Source organism: Pollachius pollachius (assembly GCF_949987615.1).
Source record: "Pollachius pollachius genome assembly, chromosome: 3".
Lineage (NCBI taxonomy): Eukaryota > Metazoa > Chordata > Actinopteri > Gadiformes > Gadidae > Pollachius > Pollachius pollachius.
The window spans coordinates 21,510,012-21,532,839 of record NC_136936.1 but is presented as its reverse complement, the minus strand read 5'-3'; the positions used below and the strand labels follow the sequence as shown (position 1 = coordinate 21,532,839).

Genomic DNA, 22,828 nt, shown 5'->3' with positions numbered 1-22,828 from the left:
ATTACTATTTCAAACTAACTGAACTACATTTCCCAAAAAATAATTATCGATTGCACTAGATGAACAGCCGCACTGTTCACAAAATGTTGTTTTAACAGCGCCCATAGGATGAAAGATGGCAAGCAGAAGATCCATCCAGAAAAGCATCCGACTGGAGGGAAAGAGAACATTATCATTATGTAATTCATAACTTTTCAAATCTTCTGATTAATTAGGCTTTGAGGTCCCTTTTAGGGTTTGCATTCTGATATATTCAAGATAGCTCCATCCATTTGTGCCCATATGGAATATGTAAATAGGGGGAGCCTTATCTATGAAACAGGATAAGGAAGAGATGCAATCGGATGCAGATAGGGAAATATTTCAAAAGATTCGGGAGGGGGTGACTGAAAATTCTCATTAGAAATTAGCATTTGTATTTTATATGTATTCAGTGTGTTTATATATATATATATATATATATAAATATATATATAAGCAAGAGAGAGCGAGAGAGGTAGTGGAAGTAGAGTGCTTTGTTACTGGCTTGGGCCAAAGTCTTGCGTTGACATGACTCTACTGCCTTCTAGGGGCCGAGAGTTGCAGCTGCACTCTAAGCCAAAGGCCTATCAATAGCACAACTTCACTCATTCCTTGCTCAGTTCAGACTGTTGGAGCAGTGCTTTCATGTGCCCTAAACTCTTGGCTAAAACAATATAACAATAAATAATCAAAGCTCACAGATTTGGTCTATTATGTTTGATTAAATACTTCATAATGGGTTGCTCTTTACAATACCACTTTTTCATTCTTTACTTTTTCCACCTCACCCTACAGATCGATTTTTTATCTTTTCCATCTGCCTTTTTTCAATACCATCCTGTTTATACCATCCAGAAGTTTTTTCTCTGAGGCATGCAAAAAGCTCTCTGAAAGCAAACATTTGGAGGAATCATCGTGCCAGTGGAGCTTGTGTTGAAGCCGACATTAACCCCAGCATGCGGAGTAGAAAGAGCAACTACATTCAAAGACAACCTTGTATGCATCTACAGTGAACCAGTGGATATGGAAGCTGCTCACTTTTTTCTTTAACATCTTCTGTTCTAGGCCATTTCTAACATTAGCGGGACGGGGAGACCATACTATAAGAACAGTGAATGGGGAACGTTGGTAATTTATTCATAATTGGTGGCCATCAAGTGTGTGTGCCTATTGTTTGTCATCATGTTTTCTAGAATTGCGCAGAAAGTGTGCCTCCTCTCGAAGTGCTGGTTGTGCTGAATATCCTATGTATTATTAATGATCAATTTAGCTTTAGAAAAATGTGATTGAAGTGCAAAACCTTCACCCCATTAACTGTTGCTACTCTCTGGTTCAAAATGTTTTCCCCAGCCCATTGAAAGCATGCCCGTGCTCAGAATGTATAATCCCCCACCTGCTTGATGTTCTCCGCCAGGAAAACGATGTATGTGCTGCAGAAGCCCAGCTGTGTCAGCACCAGGAAGAAGTTGACTACATGCCTGGAGACACACACGAAAAAACACACAAACACACGCACAGTTCAGAAACAAGCAGAAATAAGGCCGGAAGAAACAAAATAATTGTTTGCCATAGCAATGCGAGGGAACTGTTTGCTAGTTATCATTAGTGAAGCTGTTGTGGTACAGCAAAAACATCTTACAAACAACAGTTCCTGGTCAAGCAGACCTGATTGTACATGCATCCCTCCAGGTCCATCTTGGATCTGCTCGTTATTTATGCGTAAATAGCAAATTCAAGTCCTAGATTATACTCTAAATAATCTCTATACTATTACGGCTGAATCATCATGACTTTAGGTTGTGCAAACTGCATGTTGAGAGTTCCCAAATGTACTGTGAAAACTGAAACATACGATGGCCAATTTATCTTGCAGAAAGAAAGACAAACATGGGATTGTGTGAATCCCTGAGTGACATGAAAGGGAAATAATCGTACTACTAAAATAGCAGGCCTGTCGCACCGCATACTCAAGTTAATCAAGTGCGCATGTGCCAAGCATGAACGCATATATAGACCGCAAGCACCCACATGCGAACGTACATACACGGAAAAGCACACACATGCGCACACACACACACACACACAAGCACGTGCATACACCGCACCTCGAAACAAAGGCAGTGACACATACACAGAAGCGCACACACACGCGCGCACACACACGCACACACACACACACACACAGGTAAGACGTTTAACGGCTCCGCCATTGGCACACGCGCAGGTAAGAATGCACACGCACACGCACACACCGCAGCGACACTCGCCCAGATAAGCCGTTATGTTTTTAAACATAACGGCTCCGCCGTCAACAAACTCTCCCAGGTAAGACGCTCTGTCTATAGACTATTTAAATTGGAATAAAATAAGGGAAGAGACAATTTCTCACCTCAACAAGCAACGGCAGGTCGTTCATTTTGGCATATAAAAAACGTTACATTCAAACATTGCGCCGAGCGGCATATCAACAAACACGTGACGTGATCTTAAAGAGACACTGTCCCTATAACACAACAAAAACATGTCAATAACACAGTAGGCTATGGTGTATTATGTCTATAGAGTCCACCACAAGACTACACATTAACAAGACTACACTCTCCTCCTTGAGCCTCCCGAAATGTCTTGCGATAATGATATCCCCCCTCCCCCCTGCCGACTGTTTTAGTTTCTTTAGTTTTCTTATGTTTTGTGTGTATGCAATGTGTGACTAGGCTACTACTGCCTTTCTTGGCCAGGACACTGGAAGAGATGTTTAATCTCAATGATGATTGTTATTTTCAACTCACCAATAGTAGTTGCCTTGCATTTTAAAATGTCAATGCACCTATCAGCCCTGAATAACAGTAAAAGCTATTTAATAATTGATTTGCATGCATAGTATACCACACTTTCCATTGAAAAATTACCCCTGTTAATTACAACTAGAGGTTGAGCGTGCGTAACATGTGCGCGAAAACTATTACCCTTTGAAGAATCAAAACAATATATTATGTGATTCGATTTGGTGCTTTAGTAATGACAATGAATACAGAGAGGGAGAAATTTGCAACATAATTAAATCAAAGATGGATACAGAAGATGCGCCTTATAACGTCACACTATGGCCTTGAACATAAGCTCCTTACTGCATTAGGGAAACAGTATTGGCAGAATGTCAATTCAGTACCCTTGTCATATTGTTGAATGTGACCAACCAGATCTTGATCCATATCCTGTTGATATATAAGGCTCCTAAAAATAAGCAAGTGTGTAATTTTTACAAAGAAAATTATCTCCGCTGGCATGGTATTGGGTAATAAAAGAGAACAGACTGACCTGCCAAGGCCGGCGGTCTTTTTGAAGCACTGGTAGGAGCTGTGCTCCATAGCAAAGGCCACGGTGTCGCTGTAGCTCATGGAACGTCTCTTCAACCTGCATTAGAGCAAATAAAGTACAATAATTAGGGGTGCAAAGAGATAGCGGACAACAATGAAAAGTATTATTATTAGAAGTAGTATACTTATATAATATATAACAAGAAATTACTTGTAGCTTCTGGTTATGGTTTTGTTAGTGTTTTTAGGAGTCGCAAAGTGCAATTAGTCGGGAACCTCTCTGGTAATTTTCGATTTCTAAGGGGCGTCACCAATAGGCGCAGACCAAATGGACTCTGGATGTGATTGGTTGTAGGGTAGGCCTACAACCAATCATAGCAACAAAAGGGTGTCAAAGCACTGAGCAACGACAAAACATATTCTCAACAAAGTGTAGTTTGTTCTTTAAGTGAAAATATACCATTCATTTTGTTTAATGCTGTCTCGATAGCAAAATAAAGAGACCGTTCTACATCAGCGGCAGCCATCTTTGTTGTTGTTGATGCTCTTCTGAACCGTAATCGTATATATCCCGCCTTATATTAGATAAACGTTGTGATTGGTCGGCCTATCTCTTACCGGACAGAAATCTTTTTGTATGGGAGGGGAGTCAGACATTATCTGAAGAGCTAATGTAACACGAGCTTTGGAGATTTGTCTGGTTCCCAGGCAACAATTTTGAAGCCTTCCTGAACAACAAGGCCCCACGTGGTGATAAATCACACATACATGAGGTGAGGTCAGGTGAGCAAACAGAGAGGAGGAGACGCAGTGACAGGCCAGTAAAAACCCTTCCCCAGCTTCCAGAGAGTGGAGGGAAAATGCTAAATGAAAAGACTTACAAGGTAGATAGGGGGAGTGTAGGCCCAGATAAAGAGAGAGAGTGTCCACGGCCCAAGTTACACTTGTCATCCTGATTGATAGTGTGTTGATTGTAGAGGCCAGATCGGATCGTAGACCTAGTGTCCAGAATTTAAAGTTGAACTCCATTGACGGATCTATCATCTCTTGTTCTTGCAGAAATATCAACAAAACTGCTTGGCAAAACGCCACTGATTCTGAGGCTTCTTTTGTTTTTGTTTACAATAATATGGATTTGTAGGCTTTATTGAAAACATGGAGTTTTGTTGCCCATTATTTTGGAGGAGGGATACATTACTTTCAATATTGATTTGAAGTTTCAGCGAATGTGGTATTTGAAATGTATTTTTAACATTGTCATAAACTGCTCTTATAATGTTTGGTGTCGGTATATTTAAGTAGTTAGGTGAGTGCTGCATGCAGCGCTCAACTATTGTTCTTCCTAAGTTGTATTAGGTGAGTGCTGCCTCCAGCGCTCACCTATTGTTAGGTGAGTGCTGCATTGAGCGCTCAACTATTGTTCATCTTAAAGGAGACATATTATACCACCAGGTGTCAGTGTGATTAGCCTTACAAGCCGTTTCGAAAATCTGCCCCATATGACATCACTAGTGGGCGTGTCAACTTAGATCTGTGCTGGATAGATGAGCAACGTTTACTTCAGTCCACTGGGTAGGCTGGTAGACTGATCTATCCAGCACAGATCTAGGTGGACACACCCACTAGTGATGTCATATGGGGCAGATTTTCGAAACGGCATGTAAGGCTAATCACACTCACACCTGGTGGTATAATATGTCTCCTTTAAGTTGTATTAGGTGAGTGCTGCATGCAGCGCTCAACTATTGTTCTTCTTAAGTTTTATTCTTTTTTCTTTATTATTCTCTACAAAATTTGGGACCTATCTACTTCCTCAATTTTTCACCTAGAGACTCCATTCCAATTTTAAAATGGTCGGAATAGCTTGGAATCGCGCAATTCTTTTCAAATTTTTTAAATATTTTATACTCTTTAAGATATTCTATTTTTTTTTAACATTGGAGTCAATGGGGGGATGGTGGAGTCGTCCTCTGGTACTTCAACTGTTTAAGACGTAACCAAATCAATTTTCAACAGCTCATCTACTTTTTAAGACATCGTAACTCAAATTATATTTCAACTGTTTACCTTTGTTCAAACCATTTAACAAATCTACACACTTGTATCTTCAATAATATCCAAACGGAATTTCGATATCATTTATACTTTCTTCAGAATCAGAATACATTCAGAATACATCCTCAGACGATGAGTAGCCTACCACTATCACCACAAAACCTTATAAGTAACCTCTAGTAAACTATGTTGCATGTTTAGATCATCTCTACCATATAGCAACAGTAACACCAGTCCACTTGTAATGGAAAACGAGTAATCTCCCCATTCTCCTCACCTGTTTGGTGTAGTACCAGCCAACTATACCATGTTTGTTATGTGAAGTCATTAGTGATACCATTTTTTGTAAATAACAATCCTACTCGAATAGATGTTGCTTCAGCAATACCAGTTACGAGAAATCTCACCTGTTCACTGTTGTCTCAGCCATCTATTTACTGTATAACAATCATTGTTATGTAGATCTAATCAGTGATTTAAAAAAATGTTCAATAAAAGTATGACTGGAAAACAGATGTTGCTTCCTGAATCTGTATTGTCCTATGCAGTCATGTTTTACTCTGTGATGTCAAGGTCACTTTACACAGTAGTTATTTTGTCTTATTATATTTATTAGGTACTAAGACGAATGAGCCAAGTGCCAGAATCAATAACCTGCATGACACAACATCAAGGCCTAGGGCCTGTGTGTCTAAACACATACAGTCTACAAAATATACAATATTTGTAGATATTTTTAAAGTATGATTATGGACCTGTGAGGCACACAACAGATGAAGATTAAGTAATTTTGGCTGTAAGCTCCTACTAAACAAAACCAAAGCAATAATATACTATTAATATTATTATGTGATTTGAATCAATTTACCATTAAAAGAAAAACAGAATAAAACTATTAGGCCACGAGCTACGGGGCCTTACCGTGCACCCCCACCTCTCAACGAAGCCAACTATTTTTATTTTATATAATATATATAGAATTTATATATATAATATATAAATAGTATATGTCTTTCTGTCCATCTACTTCTCTACTCAAACTCTGTTTTGCAATCTGATCCATTGCCCCCGACCCAAGAGTGTCCAGGAACGCAGCAATGGGTGATTGATGACTCTCTCCCATTGACTCCCAGCAAAAGTACATGCTTACGTCAGCTCGTACCGGAAGTAAAAGAAAGCCACGGAGAGAATCCCAACGAGCCGTTTCTAGGCAGCTCGGTAATAGTGATTTGGGGTAGTCATTTACTCCCCCTTGTGGGAATTTTGTGGTATTGTAACTTTGCCAACCATTTATATACCCAAAAACATATGTAAAGCGCAATAGGAGAAGGAAAAAACGGAAAAGCATAATAGGACCCCTTTAAATGTTCATACTAGCTGGCAGTGTTGTACCTGAAAGTGTTCATTGAACGATAGTTCATGAACTCGTTCATATTTTGGGCGAACGTGAACTGAACGTACTGTATTACTGCCTGATGAACGTTACTGTGAACTCGTTCATTCTGGTGTCTGTGAACGGCACGCTCACTCGGTTTAACTTCGTTCAATAGGGGGATTATTCATTTATCAACACGGCAGATGCGCGTGCAGAATGATTGCAAAAAGAAAATTTGTTTGACCGGTGGCCATGGTTATCTCCGTGTGGTTAATTTGCAGTTGCGGTGTTGTCCGCTTACTGTTACATTAAACTGTATTCAGAAAATGTGGTTATATGCTATAGACCCTATAGTATCTGTGGTACAAAGGCTGGGACGAATTTCAAATTATAAATATGGACACTTTATGTTGAAAATATAGACCGTCACGATTCCCATTGAAACGAATGGCACAGTGATTATTCTTCAAAACGAGAGCTGGTAAATTGTGAAAAATGAATTAAACTGTAATCAGACAAAGCGGTTATATGAAATAGAGCCTAGAGTATCTGTGGTATACAGGCTGGGACGAATTTCGAATTATAAATATGTACAATCCATGTTAGCTCTCTGGCTCGATCAGCGGACTAGAATACCTCCTAGAATCATTGCTTGTGGCCGGAAAGGGGAAGGGGGGTTGTTTACGTTTGGTTGTAGTCTTTTCGCTCGGTTCTCCGTTTCAACAGTAGGGCTAGAACCGAGCGAAAAGACTACAACCAAACGTGAACACCCCCCCTTTCAGTTTCCGGCCAGTGAGCAATGAGTCTTCCAATAGAAATCAATGGGATGTACAAAATGCGCTAAATGTGCAATAAAACACAATAGAAACTTTGTTTCGCTACAAAATACCGGAAAAAAATAATAGCTCACAGCAACATATTGAAAAAAATAACTATGAATTAGTTTATTTTTGGAACTGTGAACTTAGTTCAAAATTTTGAATTACGAACGTTTAACTGAACAGTTCATTTAAAAATTTGTGAACTGAACTTTGAACTAGTTCGAGCAGAAAGTGAACTTTCCCAACACTGTTAGCTGGGAATCGCGCACTTCTTTTCAGATTTTTTAAATATTTTATATTTTTTAAGATATTCTACTTTTAAAATACTATTTTTTACAATGGAAGTCAATGGGAGGACGGCGGATCCGTCCGCCCATTCTCTGACACTTACTTATTCAGACTTCATAACTTGGTCAATATTTTATCGTTAACCCTCGTTCAAAGGTTTAAAGGTGCCATGACATTTTGGAAATCTGCCCCTTATGACATCACAGGTAGGCGTGTCCACCTAGATGTGTGCTGGATAGATCAGTCTACCAGCCTACCCAGTGGACTGTAGCAAACGTTGCTCATCTATCCGTCACACATCTAGGTGGACAGGCACACCTGTGATGTCATAAGGGGCAGATTTCCAATACGGCTTGTAACAGCACATCAGACCACACCTGGTGGCATGTCATGGGACCTTTAACAAATCAACACACTTGTATCTTCAATCATCTGAAAACAGAATTTCGATTACCTTTATACTTTTTTCAAAATCACAGTTTAAGTTCCATGTCGGCTTGTTTCCAGTTGGTCTCATAGATTTACGCTGAGGCTAAGCTTGTAAGGACGTGCAGGCAATGATGCCAGATAGGGCGATTTTCCTGCCCAATTGGACTATTTCTTACGACGCTCAGGCAGCGTTGCCAGATTGGGCAATTTCCCCGCCCAATTGGACTACTTTAAATAACATTAGGCTGGAAAAATTAGCATTAGGCAAGTACATATTTATTATCTCACATTTAGTTCAGCTATTCAATCTTTTTGTTTAACTTCTTATACATCTTATACATTTTATATTTTAACCATTTTAACATTTTTAAATGGTGTGCATGTTTACATTGTTTACTCCATTTAGACTCAAATTCAAATTGAAGTTCAAATCCCTTCATTTGATCCATTCACTTGTCATTTAACATTTCTGTACGCCTTAAACTATGTGTCTTTATTAAAACATATTTGCAACCTCACTTTGCCCTACAGCCCTCACCGCAGTTTCTGAAGGAAATGCATTTTCTATTTTAATATTATTAACATTAGTTGATCCTACATGTATTCCTCTGTGCTCGTGTGTGTGTTGTGATATGGGTGTGTATGTGTCTCTATGTGTATGTGTCTGTGTCTGTGTGTGTGTGTGTGTGTGTGTGTGTGTGTGTGTGTGTGTGTGTGTGTGTGTGTGTGTGTGTGTGTGTGTGTGTGTGTGTGTTTGTCAGTGCGTGAGGAAAAAGTAACTATTTACCGAGCTCATTCATAATAGACAGGTCGCAAAAACCAAATGCACATACAACATGGAGCGAGGATGCATACATCAAAAACCAGGGGGATGATTTAAACACACGCTCACACACACGCACACAGTTACATAGTAACATGGTTGCCTGTGATAGAAAGCGTTTAACATCATCAATAGGATGCAAATGTGATACAGAGAAGCGTGTCTCGTTATATTCCTCCGGAGCCGACACTGTGGGCAGGCCTGCGATAGATTTGAAAACAAACATGGTGTGGGAAGGGAGAGGGAGGAACGGGGGGGATGTATCCTCTCCATTTATCTCCCTATCATAGCCCAATGGAAGGCCCACCACCAGGCTATTCCGTTTAGGATGGAAGGTGATAAATACACAGTGGAAATGGGTCAAGCCAAAATAACAATTGTGAGACAGAGAGCAAGAGAGATAAAGAGGGAGAGAGAAAGGTTGAAAGAGGAGAGTGGTTAGCCGACAAACGTGGGGCTCCAAATCCTTAGGTGAGCGTGTGCATGGAAAGTTTTTTTGTTTCAGCCAGATGAGTTATAAGAATGTCTGGAAAGCCTCCCCAGTCCTGACCCTTTGTTTTTAAAGGAGCAGTACTTGGCGACACTCTTAGCAGTTTGCCCCCAAAAGACGGGAGGGATCCATCATTGAATACAGACAGAGATGACCTCGCAGTAAAAGTAACAAACACATATGAGAGAGAAAGAGAGAGAGCCAAATGGAACACTGGTGTGTGTGTGTGTGTGTGTTAGTGTGTTAGTGTGTGTGTGTGTGTGTGTGTGTGTGTGTGTGTGTGTGTGTGTGTGTGTGTGTGTGTGTGTGTGTGTGTTACCTCTCGCATAAGTGATGACTGCAGTGGACCAGGATATGCATACAGTGCACGCACACGACCCCCATCAGCACAAGACAGATGGGTCCCGCCTGAAAGACACCGAGACATGAACACAAGCAAGGTCTTTCAGCATCCGCTATGAACACAAAGAAACCTAAAAGGGTTAGCCTCTGTTCACAGAAAACATGCAAACAGTTTTGTTGTTCAGAGTTGGGATCTGTTGCCACTTATGTGCAATTCTCTTGATGCAACAACGCTTAGCTGAGATAGCTGGGGATGAAACATAGGATTTCCCGCTCAAGTCAGTGACTCAAGCGGTTTCATGATGGCCTCGTGTTTTCAAAGCATACCTTTTCGCAGAACACTCGGACTGTTCATAGCACTCCTTTCCTCTTCACTGTGCGAGGTAATAACCAGTCGAATGTAGGTGCAACATCTTTGTATATATTAACACCCAGAAGGGTGCCCCTTCAACTCAATAATCCCATTCCTGAAGTGTGTGTGTGTGTGTGTGTGTGTGTGTGTGTGTGTGTGTGTGTGTGTGTGTGTTGTGGTGGTGTGTCCTCCTGTCAAACAACTGGACGGAGACAGAGAAGGGGGCATCACCCCTTTAGAACTGGCTACCAGCTTGGGGACTGCTGTGGAGGGAAGGTATATCGAACTCATTGCCTTGAAATGTGTAACATCTGTGATTATATATTCTTTTCTTTTCTTGCACAAAAAACTAAAAGTCACGAGCTGGATTCGATCACGCTCTCATTTTAATATCTGCGGCACCTGCAGATAGCCCTGAGCCTACAAGACCCACAGAGTCATTTGTGTCGCACGATGACAATCAATCACATCAATATTCAGGGAACAATTTAGATGGTATCCTTTCAGACATTTGGTTACCTGATTTCAGAAAATTAAACTTTCTTGACAGTCTGGACCAGGGGTCGTGCCATCATTGGTATACGGCCGCATAATCATTGACACACTGGCGATGAACGCAAAAAAGTTGGTCTCTCTGTTCTTCAACTGTCAATTGCTGATGGTGCCGCCTCCCGCTCACATTCCCAAATTAATTGCAGTTCAGAAGTTCAGCTGCATTAGGTGATGGCCCTAGCTATGAAATCTAGAGTAGACGTTCGGTTATTCCAGCCCTCGTAAACAGAACGGTTCTTGCATTTTGACACAGAGCACGAAAAAACTTTTCAAAGATCAGGCAGACTATCAAACGTGCCATGTCCGGGTATAGGAATCAAGCTTTCAAACACTTTCAAAGTATTTGCCACTGCTAAAAAACATGCTGCCGAAGCCAGCCATCGCATTGCTCATTTCATTGGGAGAAATGGAAAGCCATTCACTGATGGCAAATATATTAAGGAGGCTTTTCTCTGTAGCTCAGAGGTTCTGTTTGAAGGACTACTAAACAAAAAGACAATCAAATCAAGGATAAAAGATATTCCCATGTCTGCTGCTAATTGTTGAGCGATGCATCGAAGAAGTGGTAGAAAATATCAAGGCGCACCAAACAACTGCGTTAAAAGAATCGGTGGTGATAAAAGTGCGTGGACATGGACGACTCTTCAAGTGCAACGCTGAGCAGTTAAAGAGAGAGGAGTTCTGCTGTTTAAAGCCAATTTCTGACACAACAAAAGGGGAGAACATCACCAAGGTGTTTGTGGAACATTTTGAGGAGCAAGGGACTGACATCATGAAGATCTTTGCAATGGCGCCCCTGCATTGTCAGGAAACACAGGGGAGCAGTCAGATTAACTGAAACCCTCATGAAAGTCCACTGTGTAATACACCAAGAAAACCTCTGTTCAAAGATGTCTAATTCAGGTCTTAATTAGTGCTGGGCGAATCATAAATCATGAAGCTTGAAACAATCTATATTTGATTAATGCTCAATATTGAAAGGGGAACCATTTTATTTTCTAAACTCCTTCAAAGTTTTCACAAGAGATGTTGCTGCTCTTGCATTTATTTTCCGCTGCAGCGATCCTGCTTCAGTCTTTCGGCGGAGAGTCCACCAGTGCGGAGAAAGCGAAAGATAGGAGCGGGTTAGTGCCAACTACTAGTACCTACTACTAGAACTAGTACCAAATAAGGACAGGTAAAGTCTGTCATACAAAAATGGTTAGTTACAGGCAAAATTAACTGAACAAACTACCGTAGTTTGTAAGACTTGTCGGAAAGATGTTGCGACGAAGCCAGGCAACACTATAAATCTGTTCAATCACCTGAAGATAAAGCATGTTATCGAGTACAATGAATGCATCAAGCAGAAGAGAGCTGGCAATGTTTTTAGCAATGTTGCTAGCAAGACTCCCTTAGCTGCTCCAGTAACCTCAACCAAACAAACGTCACCAATATAATCTATGTTCAGCTATTCCCGTTATGAGAGGATGAGCACCAAATAGAGAGAGATCCATTGAGCTATCTCGTTCTTTAGGACAAGGACATGATTCCTATATACATTGAAAATTATGGATTCAGAAAGCTAATGGAAACTTTAGATCCCAGATACGAGTGGCCCTTCGCTACCTCGAAGACTGGGAGCTGAAAAGTACGTGCTTGCAGACAAGCTATGCACCCAAAGGTCATACAGTAGAGACGATTGTGAAAGCCTTAATGATGCCTTAAGTTTGTGGAAGCTGGACGAGGGGCATCAGATCTGCTTTGCTACAGATAACGGCAGCAATGTTGTCGAGGCAGCTAACCAAATCAGATGGCAAAAAGAAAATGTTTTGGGCGCAGGATGTGTCTTGCCATTGGTAAGAGAACTCTCACTCAAACACACACACACACACACACACACACACACACACACACACACACACACACAATATAAATGATTATATTAATATCAAATATAATTATTTATATTTAAAGATAGCTATATTTTTAAATACCTGCAGGCAAAAGGTCTTTATTTCTTTGTGACGATTATAATTGCTTTATTAAACTTTCTGGTTTATAATATAAATAATTTGCTCTGGTTCAGTTTTATATTGGAAGATAATTTCTAAACTTTAATACAATAAATATTGAGTCATATCGAATATCGACATTAGGCAAAAAAATATTGTGATACCAAATATCGGCCATATTGGCCAAGCACTAGTCTTAATGAGGTTATGGCCACGGTGGTAAAAGCTATTAACTTCATAGTAAAGCGAACTGCCTAGACCCACCGCCAGCTTCTGTCCCTGCTAGGGACAGGAGCGTACAGAGACTCAACACACAGAGAAATCTCTCTCCACACAGCAGTTAGGTGGCTAGGCTGCAGGAAAGTTTTGGAGCAGTTTGTCGACTTCTTTGATTCCATAAATGCCTTCCTGGCTGAAAAATGCCAAGACTACCCAGAACTCTGGACAGTCTGACATGTTCGACACATCGGGAGCTTTTTACGGCAAGCTATTAATCTTTTCAAGGGATCATTTCAAGTCGCTGCCACCACTTTCTGCTACTTCAGACACTTGAGAGAGCCGTGCTCACAGCAAGCCTCTGGCACTTCTGAAATATGAATACATTGAGTCAGAGTTCACAACACGATTCAAAGACATTCAGAGGCATAAACTTGTGTTCTCTTTCTTGTTCAAGCCCGACAGCTTGATCACGAACTATGACGCAAAATATGTGTCACAAAATATGTGTTACAGGTGCCTTTCATGTCGTACTCTGCAAGACTTGCCTATTGACAACAATAACTATGAGACGACAAACTTCAGGTAGGTTTTTGAAATTTCGAACAATGTGTTGACATGAGCTCCGCTTCATGGGGCTCAACCGGGTCAATATGCCTGTGCACGCCACATGCACGCCACCGAGAACGAGCTGGCTTAGGCATGCATTATCAGTCCTGCGTGGTCAGTTTTATAGAGCTAAAGCTATAGCTAGAGGGGTGTGTGTGAGCAGCATGCCTAATTGCAGGTGTATGTGTTTACGGTGGCATTCCTTCTGCACTTGAGTGTTTCAAAATTAGAGCATTTACCTTGTTGAGTATAAATTATATTTACCCACACTGAATACTTTATAATTCTGCCAATGGACTAAAATGCTCCATGAATAATTCATCAAGGTCAATTTTCATTTTACCAGCTTATTACAAATATTCAATAAGAACTGGCAACCTAGACAATTAGTCAAACTCATAGCGCAGAACTGCCTTGAATATTGTAACAGTGTTGCCAAACAGTATAATGAATGAAAATCCTTCAGAGTTTGAAAAAATGATACTGCTGAATATTCAAGCACGATTCCATATTCATTGTTATTCTGTAAGTGTTATCTGGGCCGGATGGTGAATCAAATGCATTGATAGGTAGCTCAGTTATCATTCCGTCATGTGCTTCTTTTTTCCACATATGGTAATCACTATGTACACAAACACGCAAAAGAAACATGTGTAGTATGGTAACAAAACTAGAGTGTTAATTTCTAGGCTCATCGGTAGATGGTTGCGAGGCTACTCTGCACTAATAGAAAGCTAATAGTTAAGCTCAGCACAGCCAACAATTGCTCTGACAATGAAACATGTTACCATGTCAGAGGTCAGCTGACCTTTAATCCAATGTTCTCCTCATACTGAACCCCAACCAACCCATCTACCAAACTATTTTTAATGCAGTTTGCTTTGACAAAATCCAACAAAAATTGTGATTATTTAATTACTCTGCAACGGTTTTAAATGTTACCACACTGCATGGCACAGGGCTAGACGTGTTTGCTTTGATTTGGTGTAGACATCATGAAAACTGTAGGAGTTACGTGTGGAAAATGAGGCGGAAAATTAGATAATGGATAACAATAACGTGCCTTGCATCACACTGATGTTTTTTATGCAACTTTTAAAGATATTGTTTGCAGCGTTATTATCAGTTTTTTCCTGTTTTTAAGGTCTAGCAAAGTGTTCTCATCTCCTTTTTATAAATTACAATTATGATTGTTTGCACTACAGAGGTGTACATTTGTTTTTGATGCTTGGAGCCTCTGTAGTCTTTGACCATACATGAAACAGTAAGTATGAAGTAAAAATTGTCAGACTCATCTCTCTTCAATGTTCATTTGTTAATACTTACTGACAAGAGGTACATTTGTGTCCAAAAGATAAGTGGGACCTAACAACAGATTATATCTGGTCGGATAATTCATAACAACCACAATCTGCCTTTCTCTACCGGGGAAAGAATCTGGAAAATTACCAACATCTCAATGTCGTCTGCATCAGCTTCATGTCGACTTGTTCAGTAGTTTTTTCAAAATAAACCACTATTGCAAGTCTGAAACTACAATCTCAAGTCCCAAACTATTGGAATGGTGTCTCTCTTTGGACCCCAGGGGCTGGGCAGTTACATCTTTCCACTCCCTTTGATTTCTGAATTCCCTATTCATAATAGATAACAGGGGAGGCCCTGGTAAGAATGACAGATGCATATCTTTTCCCCTGGACATGTTGAGCTAGACCAAACAATCTGAGCACTCCATTTTAGCCTTCACCACGAAAAACTGAAAAACTGGATTTCCCCATGAGAATGCTGAGAATGCTGGTGAATAAAAAGATAATTATATTAACATCGACTTAATTAAGTTCTTGGGGCCATACAAAATATAAGGACATTTTATGTTTCACATAATAAGCGGCTTACAATGCCACCATACAGTTTGGAAAGAAGTTGATGTACAATCATTCCAATTGATTGCAAGCAAGCCAGCGTTTTGACCAAGCCACATCCAAGTCATCGTCTACCAAATGTCGACTTTCTTTATCATTATGGCATTGCATGGATAATATGATTAATCATCTCTGAAACAAAGCAAAAGTAAGAAGTAACACTATGTGGAGGACGACTTTCCGGGACTAAAGTCTTCAAATGAATACTGCAAGGTATACTAATAGCTGTTACGAACGCGAATGGCAGCATAAAACATCACGTCAAGAATGTGTTTGAAAATGATAGTCAAATAGTATTGTCTGAGGCTACAGAGGAACAAAGGGGACTTAAAAAAAAAGAAAGAAATGAATGAATAAATGTTTAAAATGTGTAATAGTCACATAACGCAGGGCTGATAGGAAGTGAAATTTATCTGTGCCTGAAATTATCATACATTCGAAGAGACCATAGAGAATTGCCTTTCTTGAGAACAAAAAAAGGAGCGGAACTCACACACCATGTAGCCCATGCAACAATAAGTTTTTATTGCATAAAAGTGCTACTTAAAGTGGTGTGCAAAACGTTTTCAGTCTCATTCAGACCATCCTCAGTGCAAACATACAAAGGTAAGACTTCCTTATATAGACTACGCCTAGTTGGTGGCAGACATGTCAATCAAAAGGTCAGGTAGGTTGACGTGTTGACTAGACATTTTAAAAAGCACCGCTCACCTATTTTCACTTTTCTTGACAACATACATGGCCGAGCTCAAGCCTGAATTCAGGCACCACGCCTGAACTCTATCAGGCCTGCATAATGGAGTACATGTCACAAGTAAATAAAATATATATTTTTTAATTTCGGATTTAACTGGTAATTGAATGAGTTATTGTCCTCTTGATGTATTTCCCTAATCTAGGGAAATACATTATATCAAGCGGTGCAAGGGCAGGACCACCGGCATACTGAAAGACCCAAGCCATCCAGGCTACGGACTATTCTCTCTGCTCCGCTCAGCGAACAGATACCGCTTACTGGCGGCAAAGACTGAGAGACTCAGGAAGAGTTTCTATCCCCAAGCTGTTAGGTATCTTAATGGCACTGATTAAGCCCTTTTGAGCAACTGCACTTATTTATTTATTGAAGTAACCCCCTTTATTCCTATGTGCAATAACCCCCTGACATCTTGAATGTATTTACTGTTTTGTTATGTTTGTTATTTGTCTATTTAGCATGGGGGCGACTGTAAACATTTCACTGCAATGTATTGTGTATGTGACAAATAAAATCTGAATCTGAATCTGATCTATTTCAGTACCATTATTATGTATTATTTACTTATAATACATCTAATATAATCATAGTTCATTTTCTTGTTGCTTGTCTTCGCCCAAAGGGAATTGTGAAAGCCATTAATGGCAAATGCTTACAATGATGAATGTCAATAATGAGGTTTGCAAAAGTCTAAAGTATGCAAATGAGGCAGAAGGTTCAGTCTAATTACGTGATGCAGTCCACTAGCTCCCTTTGATTTATTAAAATGAGTGCATAGATTAATTGTACTGGCTGTTACACCTGATCACCTGATTAAGACGGCTACCTGAGTTAAGAAGCTAGTCCTGCGTCTGACTACTTGTTCCTTCCATGTATGCATTATAACAACGGCTGTTTCATATATAAGAGATAACTGAAAATATATTATATTTATTTGGCTATATTAAAATGTTGAACACATGTATTCATTCAGTTTTTCTTATAAATTTGTGTATTTGTATTATGTTTATTTTGGTCCTCCATATGAAGGGGGTCCCAGATGCAAAGGATGTCTATCTTGCTAGCTTCTTGTCACTTTCAATATTGAATCTCTCTTATTGATGTTATTTTCAAGCTTCTCTAATCCATTTGATAAATGCCAAATCATGATGCAGTGAAACTCTCCATCATGACTTGTAACTCACAAACACACTGGTTGCTCAAGATGGTGACATGTCTAATGTAAGGGAAGTGCCTTTTAACCGCAATGCGTGGTGCCAAATGTATCAAATCCATCTCCTGAGACATGATCAGAATGTTTTGACAGGATTAGACCAATTCCATTGACAAAGAAAACATTGTGACCAATGAGTTATGTCCATGCCTTTGTTTTACAAAAGGACTGCACTTCTGGTTTAACGGTCACTGTTTTTGTATCGCAGACAGTAGTACGGACAGCTTTGTCATTGTTTCATTGTTAATATTCAATACAATTGAATCGCAGCAATGGCAAACTACTATAACTAACCAGCTGGTAGCTACAATGCTTTATTTATCAAATTCTGCAGATGCTTTCAATACCAAAACCTTCAGGCAGATGGTTTGCTGCTCTTCGTCATTGCAGATATTTGTAATTAAGTTTTCATCGAGAACATTGGCTGTTCATGAAAAATGTAGCAAGTCATCGATACATTGCACAATATGCATTCCCTTAATAGGTTAAAAATAGTTGTTGGGTCATCTTTAGTGTCATGTTCATACTAACAGAACAACTTATTTCAGTCACTAATGAAAATGAAATGCTAGACTTTCATGCTTCCACAAAAAAGCCAAACACTACACATTGGTTTTGTCTTATTAGGATTTCCAAAGTATGAATAATGCTGCCTTTGTCAATCCCGATGGCTATGTGGAAGTTTGTGCGTGCATGTGTCAATGATTCTCATGCTCGTTCAGTTATGTACTTTATTAATCCGAAACAGGAAATTTGGTATTCAGAGTAGAAAGTACAGCAGATTTATAACAGTAATTAACGATTAAGCGGAATCATAATTTTGCCCACCAGATGTTCCTTCTGAGAACGCCAGCCATAAGTGTGTGATGGAGTTGTGAATGGACACTTACAATTATGCCCGCATTGTGAACGGCCAGAGGCAGGCCTAGGAGGCCCGTGCCCAGGTTCCCCTTCAGCAGGTGGATGAGTGCTTGGCTGAACCTAGAGCAACACAAGAAGACCACATGAATCAACTACTGTATGTCAGTATATGCACTGGGCTGATGTTCATACAAAAGAAACATTCATCAGGGAAAGATAAAAAAGGACGTGTGTGTGTGTGTGTGTGTGTGTGTGTGTGTGTGTGTGTGTGTGTGTGTGTGTGCGTCTTTCCAACTGCCTTCTTTTTTTAAATTTGGAAATCGTATTATTAAATACAATTGCATTAACGGGGACAGACTTGGACAAAAAAAGCTTCCCTGTGTGAGTCAGACTGGCTGTAATAATTGCAATTCAATATGAATTGAATATGAATGACTTCATTCATCCATTCAATTAAACCTTCCGCGGATGGGCGAGGTTTGCGGACATGGTTGAACACCGGCTATTCTGCAATCATCCAGAACTCACAGATAGCCAGTGTGCCCGGAGCACCACAAGCATTGGGTGTGGATGGGCCCTGGTTTTAATGACCAAGAATGAACAGTAGTCCATATGTTCATGATCATATAACTTATCTCTTCTCTATTGATTCACGTGAAGAATTGTATCTCTAGGTTTTACATGAACATTCCTTTGGCTCAGACTTTTTGCTCATTAGCAACTCTCTGAAAAACCAATCTGGGGAACATGACGGAGTTTTCCAGTCAGTAAGCACACTGATCATGCATTAACACTAGTCGTTACCTTTAAACGAAGGGAGTTTAAATATCTCACATAAACCTTCCATACACACACAATCATTTATGCAAATGAAATAATGTGAAGCGGTTATAATAAAAAATTCGGAATGGATCGAATGGATTCGAAACGGTTACTCTAAGATTATAGGTTTACAATCATTGAAAGACGTTTTCATGGGGTCAGGTGTGGGCATTGGGGATCAAACCACCCAGTAACGACCTACACTATCCTGGCCTTGTGGGTCAAATTACATAACTGCTGAACTAAATCCATTCTGTTGGCAAATGGCTACTATGCACACTATCCCAGTTATATAACAAGTCACCCGTATTTCAAAACAGTCAACTGATAACACGATCAATCCAACCATAAACACAGTGCGGAACGTGCAGCATGCGTAGATATCAAAACATCTCAAAAGAGATACAGGTTAAGTGAAACATGAGTCTGTAAATGTATGTGCATGCTGGGGAAGTGCCTCATTGGAAGCATTACCTCTTTTCATATCTGTGTGTGTTGACCTTTATTGGTCTGATACAGGGGCATAGGCCAATAAGGCAGAGTACTGGTGCAATGACCTGCATCCACGTATGCATTCATAATGAACGCTGGTATTGTGAAAGAGAAAGCACAGGCTCATTTTTCCATCTTTAAATCATGTGGTTTCAATAAAACCAGGTCTTTAACTGAGGTAAACCTCAGATGACTTATAACAGGTAACAGAATGCACTCCAGGGATGAATAGTGATTCCACGTGAAATACCACGCAGAGGCGCGGCCGGGAGGGGGCAACAGTGTAACCATGTTAAAGTCCATGTCCACAAGTGATCAGACCATGCCCATGCAGAGGCCCTTACGTGAGGCCCCGGCCGTTGTCCTGCTCATGCTGTGGAGGAGGGAGCAGTTCGTGGTCCTCATCCGAGTTCTCCTCCGAGCCCTGGGCAGGGCTCTCGATAAGTGGTGTCATCACCTCCATGTCTGCCGTGCCACAGGGGGGGTCAGGACAAAGTAAAAATAACACTTTACACACAAGCACATATTCACTTGAGAAAAATGGAACAACAGTTGTTGAAATCAATCAAAAAGTGGGTTTCACATTATAGCAATATTGAGCTCCACGGTATATTAAATGTTGGGCTGTGAGAGCCCGGTGAACTGCCGCAACAGTACAGAACAAATAAACATCTGCTGAACTCAAAATGTTAAAGCATCAACACAGTTATTTAAAGTACAACAGACTTAAACTCTCTGATGGCGCTTTAATAAATGTGACACTCAATATATGAGTCTGAAGCCAAGGAGAGGAGCGTGTCGTAAATAACATAAGGAAACACATCAAACCTGCTATGACACTTTTCTACTTTAGCTTTTTCCCCCAAAAGTATCTGGACCAGAAAGTTTCTGGGCCACTTTTTCATGCAAGTCCAACCCAATCACTTCAACAATGACTCTCAAACTGCGACTCTCAAGGTCACAATTTACTTTGACTACTGTTAATAGTTAGAGAAATTGTTAATAGTCAATAGTGTGAATAGCAGTTAACAATTGACAATTTCGATGAGGCCAAATATCAATATTGACCAATATTGATCCAAACAATACACTTTTCACAGGCAAGGCAACTATGCATCAGAATGTTGACCAGACTGTTATAGAAACTGTAGATGCAGTCCAGGTAATATTAGTCAGTAGGCAATGGTCAATACATTCAACCCACACAAAACACACATATAAACTACCACCCATCCATGATCTATTGCACGATCTAGTCAATCTGATACACACATGTTTGCTTCTAGTGAGGTATAGCCGCCCTAGAAGCTGTAAAAGTTGTAAACGTGTTACCTAGTTGCTGCGTTTTCCCCATCCTGCGCCAGGCATTTGTCAGGGGACCACCAGACCACCAGACCACCAGACCCGGAGCTCAGTGATGAGACCCTCGTCCCCAACCAATGTGCTCAGCGAACCGCGACGCTGTGGACCTCGGGATCGAAGGATTCATATTTATAGATATATAGACATATAACAGCCATTGATTATTCGACTCAAAGGTCCAACGTGGTATTCATTTAGCAAGACAATGATGGGAAGCTAAGGTAAGGGGTAGTGTCCTTTTCAATCCTAGTCCTAGCTAGACAGAACCAAACCCTCTTAAAAAGGACCCGTTGGAAAAAAAACAGTTCACTCATTTAATAGCTGAAACGTGGGCATTCAAATATCCTATTTAATGAATGAAACTTCCTGACAAGTCCAGAGCCTTACCTCACTGTTGTCATTCGGTTCAGGGAACTCAGTCCTCCAGAGATGGCTCTCCAAAGACCCAGCAGGCTACAGTAGAGGCTGGTCCCGGAGGTCTATTCTTTAAGTGGCCCCTTTGAAAAAAAGGGTTCATTTATTTGTTTGAGATTTTTTTGGCGTGGTCGTCCTGTCACACGATGTTTATATTTGCAGATTATACAGTAGGATAAACCTCTTCCTGATCCGAAGGAGAACGTGCGACACGTCACAGAGTAGAGGGCGGGGCTTGGGTCTGCCAATCTCGAATCACGGGAGACGACGCCAGAAGAGATAATTTGCATGTTTTTGACCAAGCAAACATGAACATCGATTGTGGATTTATTTTTGTATGATGAATTATATCCATATAAATAGTATATTATTTATTGAAATATAGAAATATCTGAAACGTTTTTTGAATATAAATTGCCATTCTGGATAAAAGCACACTAATCAAAAATCCAATGGGGTTTTGTTTCAGCCATTTAAATGAGTTGAGTAGCAAGAGGGCAAACATATGATGCTCTCCTTTCTGCCTTTGATGAATAAATGGAAGCACCATCTCATCCTTAGAAATAATTCTAGAACTATTATGTTTATGTATCTTAATTCCTTTGTTGCTTGGGTTGTCTCACTTTACAATTTAAATTGCCTACAGCTTATTTATTTTTTTATATACCATGAGACCCTAGCCTGGTCCTACCAGACTGGTACTTCATTTCATTTGCAGAGTCTGGAGTCTGGACCTACTCAATAGTGGCGAAGTCACGCCCTTTCCGGTAGAGCCCATGGGACCTATGAGATTGAAAAATATGAATAGGTTTCAATTGAGAGAAAGTAATTATTTTCTGGTCCCAATCTTTATATGCCCCGGATTACACATATGTTGTTTGTGGATTTAAATGATGTTTTTTCATGCAAAGAAAACTAAACATTTTTGTGAAGAAGTTTGATAATGTTAGGTTTTTTCCAAGGGAAGGATAAAAGCATCGAAAGAGGTGAAAACCATTATAAGTTGGGGCATGTGGAGAGTTTCAGTAATGCCGATGGGGAGATTGTCGGTCTTGTCCACGCCAGTCGCAGGGAGCGTGACGGCACGTACGAGACATAGTCTTTCTCATTGTGTTTTTGCTACAGCCTTTAACTGTAAAATTGCACAATAAACGGTCAAACTCTTGACATGAAAAATTATCATTTAAATCCACAAACAACATATGTGTAATCCGGGGCATATAAAGACTGGGACCAGAAAATAATTACTTTCTCTCCATTGAAACCCATTCATATTTTTCGATCTCATAGGTCCCATGGGCTCTACC

At 40.2% G+C, this 22,828-nt stretch overlaps 1 protein-coding gene across 1 annotated transcript in view; it reads right to left on the bottom strand.

The window, feature by feature from the left end:
* The window catches only part of slc36a4 (solute carrier family 36 member 4), a 105,549-nt gene extending 83,873 nt beyond the window's left edge, over positions 1–21,676 (bottom strand). The window contains exons 1-7 of the mRNA XM_079732891.1: positions 21,495–21,676; positions 21,078–21,214; positions 20,090–20,210; positions 18,461–18,551; positions 9,939–10,027; positions 3,340–3,435; positions 1,415–1,499 (exon numbers count right to left, since the gene is read on the bottom strand). Of these exons, the coding sequence (XP_079589017.1) occupies positions 1,415–1,499; positions 3,340–3,435; positions 9,939–10,027; positions 18,461–18,551; positions 20,090–20,210; positions 21,078–21,099 (504 nt within the window). The 5' untranslated portion in view covers positions 21,100–21,214; positions 21,495–21,676. The remainder of the gene's footprint in view (positions 1–1,414; positions 1,500–3,339; positions 3,436–9,938; positions 10,028–18,460; positions 18,552–20,089; positions 20,211–21,077; positions 21,215–21,494) is intronic.
* Positions 21,677–22,828: the final 1,152 nt, after the last annotated feature.